Below are 8,352 nucleotides of genomic sequence, written 5' to 3' on the forward strand. Positions count from 1 at the left end.
AAGAATCACAGGGAAGAAATAGAAAGGAATTCTAAACTGTGTAGACCTGGTGTGAACTGGTTACACAGCATATGCTTTTGCCAATACTCAGCAGTCTGAGCATTTTCCTATTGTTTAGTCATGCCTGAATGAATGAATGAAAAGAGGCAGAGTTTCCTAATTGATATTTTAAATTATAATGCATCCTGACATATGTAATTCAACAAGTATTAGACATTGAATGTTTGTGCATATTAATAAAACTGTCTTTTCCTGCCAGGCTCAGGTGGCTCACTACTGTAACCCTAGCTCCTCAGTAGGCTAAGATCTGAGGATCATGGTTCAAACCAGACTGGGTAAGAAAGTCCATGAGACTTTCATCTCCAATTAACTACAAAAAAATTAAAAGCCAGAAATGGATCTGTGGCTCAAAGTTGTAGAGTGGGCTGGGAGTTTGGCCTAGTGGTAGAGTGCTTGCCTAGCATACGCCAAGACCTGGATTTGATTCCTAGGTACCACATACACAGAAAAAGCTGGAAATGGTGCTATGGCTAACCTTAAAAAGTCCAAGTACAGTGCTCAGGCACTGAATTCAAGCCCAGGACTTGCAAAAAAAAAGTCGTAAAATGATAGCCTTCAGCATAAAAGCTCAGGGACACTCCCTAAGTCCTGAGTTCCAAGCCCCAGGACTGGCACAAAAAAAAACCTACATCTTTTCTGTAAGGTAGTTACTTTATATTCAGATGTAGAATTTCTGATCAATATGAGTCATTACTCTTTCCCTGAGTTTATGTGCTAGGAAGACAGAAAAAGTTGTCAAGTATCTGGGCAATTTTTCCTAAGTCAGTTAATAAGACTGTGAAAAACTTAAGAAAAAAAAAAGGGGGGGCCAGGAGTTTGGCCTAGTGGTAGAGTGCTTGCCTAGCATGCATGAAGACCCAGGTTCGATTCCTTGGTACCACATACATAGCAAAAAGCCGGAAGTGGTGCTGAGGCTCAAGTGGTAGAGCTCTAGCCTTGAGAAAGTCCAAGGACAGTGCTCAAGCCCTGAGCCCAAGCCCAGGACTGGCAAAAAAAAAACTTAAGGACATCTGCCAGGCTCCTACTTGGGGGTCCTATCCAACAGCACATTCAGAAGTATACCCTCTTTCCTGGCACTTATGTAGATGCTTCTCTCCCTCACTCAAAAATGTATGCTTTATTCTTGGTTTGAAGAACTGCTGACTCTCTTTTCATTTTTTTTTCTTTTGTGCCAGTACTGGTGGTTGAACTCAGGGCCTAGCTGTTGTCCTTTTGTTTGTTTGTTCATTCATTTGGGGGTTTGGAGGGGGAAGGGTGTTTCTCAAGGCTAGCACTCAACCCTTGAGCTACAGCTTGGTTTTTGCTGGGTAATTGGAGATAAGAGTTTCATGGACTTTCTTGGCTGCATGGGTTTTGAACCATGATCTTCCTTACTAGCTAGGATTATTACAGGTGTGAGCCACAAGCACTCAGCTTGTTTCCCACTCCTTAATAATAGTTTTTGGTGGTGGTGGTAGTGGTCCGGGACTTGAATTGGACATTAGAGTCTCACAGATTTTCATGCCTGGGCTGGCTTTGAACCATGATCCTCATGCCTGGCTTCTTGGTAGTGTTTTAGTTGGAAATTTACAGTTTGATCTCCTCTCTCTCTCTCTCTCTCTCTCTCTCTCTCTCTCTCTCTCTCTCTCTCTCTCTCTCTCTCTCTCTCTCTCTCTCCTCTCTCTCCCTCTCTCCCTCTCTCCCTCTCTCCCTCTCTCCCTCTCTCCCCTCTCCCCTCTCCCCTCTCCCCCCTCTCCTCTCTCTCTCTCTCTCTCTCTCTCTCTCTCTCTCTCTCTCTCTCTCTCTCTCTCTCTCTCTCTCTCTCTCTCCCCTCTCCATCCTCTCTCTCCTCTCTCTCCTCTCTCTCTCTCTCTCGTCTCATGGACTTTCATGCCTTGGCTAGCTTTGAATCGCAATTCTTAGATCTCATTCTCTTGAGTAGCCAGGATTATAGGCGTGAGTTACTGGAGCCCGATGTACAGTTTTATTTTCTAAACTATAATTCTGGTTTGCATTTATACCCTAGGGATTATGCTTCATTCGAGTAAGCCATCCAGAAACTTCAGTGATTTACACACCAGAAGAAGCATTTAATGTTGGACAGGCCAAGGTAAGGGCTTAAGTATCCATTTATGTGAAAAGAACTATTCAAAATCTCTTGTCATAATTTCTTTGCTCTTATCTTTAAAAAAAATTAATTGTGAGGGTCAGGAGCATGGCCTAGTGGTAGAGTGCTTGCCTGCCTAGCATGTGTGAAGCTCTGAGTTTGATTCCTTGGTACCCCATACGTAGAAAAAGCTGGAAGTGGTGCTGTAGCTCAAGTGGTAGAGTGCTTGCCTTGAGAAAACCCAAGGACAGTGCCCAGGCCCTGAGGACATGCCAAAAAAAATTGTACCTAAGTCTGCTGTTCCTCAGAAAAGAACATTCTAACAATTTCTGATTAACCTGCACTTTCCTCCTTTCCAAATGGGATACACTTTTTGGTTTATTTGGTTGATTGGTTGGTGAATCATTGTCCAGACTGGCCTCGAACTCCCAATCCTCCTGTCTCTGCCTCCTAAGTGTAAGGATTATAGGTACACCACACCACATGTAGTTTCTGTTGAAGTCCTAAAAATAACAGATTTGAAGGCATCCTGGCTGTTCCTTATTGAAGTCTGCAGCTAAGCAAAACATTAGAAAGCATAGATGGGCACTGGTGGCTCACACTGAGAACCCATGATCCTAGCTACTCAGGAGGCCAAGATCTGATGATCCACGTTTCAAGCCAGCCAGGACAGGAAAGACTTAAGAGACTCTTACCTCCAATTAACCACCCAAAAAGGCCAGAAGTAGAGATGTGGCACAAGTGGTAGAGCACTAGCCTTGAGCAAAATAGCTCAGTGATAGCAACCAAGCCCTAGGTTCAAGCCCCTGGGACCAGCATTGTAACACACACACACACCAGATATTGTAACATACACACACACACACACCAGAAACCAACACACACACACACACACACACATCCCAGAAACCAATCTAGAAGAATAACAGATTTATCTATTAGGTTTTGATTTTATAGACCTACAAGCAGCATACACGAGGCTTATTGTGTATGTACACATACATACATGTAAACTTTGGCATTCCTAGGCACCTTTTTTTTGTCAGTGGTGGGTCTTGATCTCCGGGCCTCCGTGCTGTCCCTGAGCTCTTCAGCAAAAGGCTAGCTAGCACTCTTATCAGGTTGAGCCACAGCACCAATTCCAGTTTTCTGGTAGTTAATTGGAAATAAGAGTCTCACGCACTTCGGTGCCCCACTTGCTTTGAACCACGATCCTCAGATCTCAGCCTCCTCAGTAGCTAGAATTACAGACATGAGCCAGCAGCACTCAGCTTCTTTTTTTCTTTTTGGCAGTCCTGGGACTTGAACTCAGGCCCTGTGCATTGTCCTTCAGCTTTCTAAAGATTAACACTCCACCACTTGATCCACAGCAACAGTACCAGATTTTTCTGTGTATGGGGTACCAATGAATGGAACCCGGGTCCTCACGCATGCTAGGCAAGCACTCTGCCACTATGCCAAACTCCTGGCCTAGGTACTTCTTACCTATGGTGTTCCCACAAAAGCAGAAGGAAGCTCAGATTATCAGCCCTGGTTGTAATTGAAAATCCAAGACAGTAATAAAATTCCCTAATGCTTCACACTGATGAGCAACAAGAATAGGATTCAGGCCCAAACTGAGTTCCAAGTGGGCCTGCCTTTATTTCTTAGTTACTCTGACTGTCAGAGCCACATGTAAAGAAAACCAGAAAAATCTGGAGCAAGTTAGTGATAATACCCACCAACAAGAGAGAGGGATTTATGGACTTTTTAGCATATACTCCTACTGCCTTTTTGCTAGGCATATATGTACATTTTGTACAATTGAGATCATGCATTATAGGAAAGTGTCCTCCTTTATCTAGTTTAAAATAAATTTACTAGCCAGGCTCATGCCTGCAATCCTAGTTACTCATGAGGCTGAAATCCAAGGATCATGGTTTAAAGTCAGTTAATATTATTATTATTATTATTATTACTATCCTATTATCAGAATTATGTATAGATGGGTTATAGTTACATTTGTAAGGTAGTACATTGCTTCTTTTTTTTGCCAGTACTGGGCATGAGCTCAGGGCCTAAGCACTGTCCTTGGACTTTCTCAAGGCTGGAGCTCTACCACTTGAACCTCAGCACCACTTCCGGCTTTTTTCTACGTATGTGGTACCGAGGAATTGAACCCCAGTCTTCGTGCATGCTAGGCAAGCACTCTACCACCAGGCCAAACTCCCAGCCCAATGAGTACATTACTTCTTGAACATTGTTACCTCTTCCCATGTTTTTTTTCCACTTTCCCTCCCCCACCAAGTTGGAAAGTTCATTTCCAACATATTTTCTGTTACACTGGTTCATCCTTTGTCCTTTGTCTCATCATTTTGCTTTTTCCCCTTCCCTTCACTCTGGAAAGCAGTATGATGACTCCTCAAAAGACTGAACATAGAGCTCTCCTATGACCCAGCAATTCCACTCTTGGGCATCTACCCAAATGTCCAGAAACAAAGCCATACTAAACCTACCAGCACAACCATGGTCATTGCAGCATTATTTACCATAGCTAAGCTATGGAGCCAACCCAGATGCTCCTCAGTCGATGAATGGATCATGAAGATGTGGTATATTTACACCATAGAATTCTGTACTATCATCAGAAAGAATGACATTGCCCCATTTGTAAGGAAATGGAAAGATTTGGAAAAAAATCACATTAAGGGTAGTAAGATAGATCTAAAGAAACATAGGCTCCATGGTTTTCCTCATCTGCAATAGTAGGTCTCTAGGATTCTCCTAGTAGAGGATCACAATAGCTCAAAAGCTATGTGCATAAGTTCATATAGGATGAGGCTAAGCAAAATGAACTGCAGGATATGGAAACCAGAGGTTCATCTTTGTGATTGTTGTTCTTAATGTACTATGTGAAGTTATTTCTTCACTTTTTTTCTTTTTTGTCTCTTTTTTTCTCCCCTTACGGTTTATCCTCTGTTGTTGCTGTATCTGACTTTGGTACCTGGTGTAGTTAGTGTAAGACTCATCTCCAATAAACTACTCAGAAAAAGCCAGAAGTGGTACTGTGGCTCAAGTGGTAGGGTACTTACCTTGAGAGGCTCAGGGACAGAGTTGAGGCCCTGAGTTCAAGCCTCAAGATTGGCATATAATGTCTTTTAATACTCTTCTTAATCATGGGAGATCCAGACACTCTTCAAAGAACAATAGATAATATTCAAATGGTTCTGAAAGGAGTTTGTCGAATGTTGCTTACAGTGCTGAAGAGCAAACCCAGTGACTTAGATACACTAGGCAAGCACTATGTCACTGAGCCACATCTGCAGTCCTTGGTTTTTACAGTGTCTCACTGTATAGTGCAGACTGGCTTCAATGTCGTGATCTTCTTGTCTCTGCCTCCCAAGTGCTAGAGACTCAGGTTTGTTTCCCTAGGCCTGACAAGGTATTTTCTTTATTATATAGGAAAGTAATGATTTTGCACTATGAATTGAGAGATAGATGAATGTATTAAGTAAATATAAGAGTGCTTAGCAAAAAAGAAAGTTGTGTCTTGGCATTTAAGTGCATGTGATTCAGTGTCTTTGTAGGTGAGGTGACTTCTTAGCAAATGAAATTGTCACTGTCAGGGAGTAACAGTATGCAGAGTACCTTTCACTCTGAGATGTGCTTTGTAAATAGTAACCACAACATTTTCTTTTGTTGGCACTATACTAGGTTGTTCGCCAGAGTGTCAATGACAAAGTCATAATTATTGGAGCTGGAGTTTGTCTGCACGAAGCCTTACTGGCTGCTGCTGAGCTCGCTAAGGAAGGTCAGTTGATTGTGTGAACATCGAAGCTGAAGCAGCGAAGAACTTTTAGCCCTGTGTATACTTATTCTAAACCTGCTTCTCATGCCAAGCTGGTGTTGGTATTTCCTAGATATTTATGTCCGTGTCATTGACCTGTTTACCATCAAACCCCTGGACTCCAACACCATCCTCATCAATGCAAAGGCCACAGGTGGCCGAATTATCACAGTAGAGGATCACTTCCCAGAAGGTATATAGGGATGTTGGGAATGGTTTGGGAAGTCAGTTTTGGTGGGAAGCACTTGGGTTTTCCTTGGTTGGAAATATGCCATGCTACTGGCATCATCACCAGCCTTCCACTCACCCAGTGTACTTTTTGCTTCTGTCCTTTGCTAGTTAATCAGTATGGGGACCTCTTTCATCCACCTAGACTGGATCAGTGCCCATCTGCACTTGCTTGTCCCCAGTACAGTGTCCAGTCACCCAGATAGGTCAGTGGCAACCGTGACTTGTACAGTGCATTTCAGATTATGATCATGAAAAGCTTTACAGCTTCTTTGGGGCTTTGAGCAGTTAATAGTTTCCTGTTCCCCTCCCCTAAACGGAGTTCCTTACCAGAAAAGACCACAGCAATTGCAGAGAAAGAGTACATGTCAGGGAGAGAGGGCTTGGGCCACATTAGGACCTTGGAAGGTTGCACAGAGCTGATGATGTAACATGCTGAGGAGGTTCCTGTTCTCATGACCCTTGAAGAACACATCCTAGTGAATGAATTTCTGGAAAGCCTCCCGCACTTGGCCTGCACTTGCCCTTCAGGCTAAAGTTTATTACGTGCTGCCGGGTCCACCAGGCACGAATGTGTGGTAGATCGCCCTGTACTTCTTGCCTGAAGAATACTTCCTACATGGGCCATTCCTGCCTAGATCAGGGATGCCAAGGCCATTTGAGTATTTAGAGCATCATTTACTAGCCATACAAAGTAACCAGTGCAGGTAGCCAAGGAAAAGCATACATATCTGTCCTGTCATGTACTAAATGGTCTCTGCAGCATACATTGGACACTCAGTACCTCATATCTCTGTTGGCATCCTACTGTCATTGTCACCCTCAGCCAGGCATGTGTCCAAATTCCCAACTTCTGACAGCAAAGTGAGAGCTTGTCGTACTCTTCCTTGTACTAATAACTCTCCCGATGCAGGGACTAGCACAATTACCAGGGAAAGTGGCATGGCAATGCAGGGTGTTTGTGTTATTCAAGCAGCAATCTTTTAAGCTAGCAGTCTCAGGACAGCTGGTCATGCTGTTTTGACAGTCCGTCTGTTAGTTTTAGTAATTTTTTCACGTCACTAACATCCCTTGCTTCGTCAGGTGGCATTGGGGAAGCTGTCTGTGCTGCTGTCGCCATGGAGAATGACATCCTGGTTCATCAGATGGCTGTATCAGGAATGCCTCGGAGCGGGAGAGCTGATGAACTGCTGGATATATTTGGAATTAGTGCCAGACACATCATCATGGCCGTGAAATGCATTTTAGTGTACTGAACTAGTGTTGGCTTTGGTCTCCAAGGACTGGCCTCTTCGGTATATAATACTTTCTCCCAAACCCTTCATTTAAATCTATGTTCTTGTGCTTAGTTCTCAAAAGAAAAGTCAGAAATCCCAGGTAACTGCTGTCTTTGAAACCATGACTCCACATACAAACATTACCTTGTTCTTTGAATCATTCTAAGCAACCAAATAGTTATGCTACAGACAAGTCGAGTGAAGACCATTGTTTTCCACGTGTTAAATGTAGAAAATGTACATTAAACTATAGCCCAGGCTCCATAGCACTAAAATACCATGAGGCGTGCATGCTGCTGGTCCTAAATTGAGATGCTATGAGCTGCCTTCCTACCTGCAGCTTCCTGGGTAATGTATGACTTCAGCTGCCTTTGGACTCCCTTCAGTGTTGGTCTTCATTTCCCCTCCACAGTTCAGACGCTGGTGAGCAGCAGTGATGGCTGGTAGGATGTATTGTGCTGCTGTGGTGAATGTTCTGTGAAGACATGAGGGGACACACGTAGTCCTGGTCTCTATACTATGGTTCATGTTAATAAAGCACTTCAAAAGCAACTACTTTCTCCATTTTGTGCCCTCTATGGGATAGTTACCTCCTTAGTAGTCCCACCTAAGGGAGAATCTTATTTCTCAGCCAGTCCCCGAGAGTAAACCTGGAAAAGAAAATGGGCTTCAGGAAAACCATTTGGTAAAAAAATCTAGATGGCCTTGAAAAGGCCACTCCTGACCAAAATGCTTCCCATCAGCCGAAATTCAAGAAAGGTAACAGGCATAGGCCTGGAGTTGGGCCTAGTGGTAAAACGCTTGTCTAGCGTGCATGAAGATTCAGGTTCAGTTCCTCGGTACCACAGAAAAGGCTGGAAGTGGTGCTGAGGCTC

The 8,352-nt window shown here is 43.6% G+C and overlaps 2 protein-coding genes across 3 annotated transcripts in view; one reads left to right on the forward strand and one right to left on the reverse strand.

Moving 5' to 3' along the window:
- Tex28 (testis expressed 28) overlaps positions 1–7,961 on the reverse strand; it is a 42,814-nt gene extending 34,853 nt beyond the window's left edge. Inside the window, exons 1-2 of one of the 2 annotated variants that reach the window (XR_016533735.1) lie at positions 7,812–7,894; positions 6,890–7,390 (exon numbers count right to left, since the gene is read on the reverse strand). Coding sequence is in view for 1 of the 2 variants with exons in the window: in XM_090325836.1 (XP_090181962.1) it covers positions 7,812–7,876 (65 nt within the window). In the remaining variant the exon portion in view is untranslated. Of the gene's footprint in view, positions 1–6,889; positions 7,391–7,811 lie in introns of those variants that run through there. The other variant, XM_090325836.1, reaches the window with a different exon arrangement.
- Positions 1–8,029, forward strand: part of Tktl1 (transketolase like 1) — a 29,407-nt gene extending 21,378 nt beyond the window's left edge. Inside the window, exons 11-14 of the mRNA XM_090325835.1 lie at positions 2,066–2,149; positions 5,840–5,936; positions 6,046–6,165; positions 7,284–8,029. Of these exons, the coding sequence (XP_090181961.1) occupies positions 2,066–2,149; positions 5,840–5,936; positions 6,046–6,165; positions 7,284–7,456 (474 nt within the window). The 3' untranslated portion in view covers positions 7,457–8,029. The remainder of the gene's footprint in view (positions 1–2,065; positions 2,150–5,839; positions 5,937–6,045; positions 6,166–7,283) is intronic.
- Positions 8,030–8,352: the final 323 nt, after the last annotated feature.

The sequence above is a fragment of the Megascapheus bottae genome, chromosome X, assembly GCF_031878675.1.
Source record: "Megascapheus bottae isolate mThoBot1 chromosome X, mThoBot2.hap1, whole genome shotgun sequence".
Lineage (NCBI taxonomy): Eukaryota > Metazoa > Chordata > Mammalia > Rodentia > Geomyidae > Megascapheus > Megascapheus bottae.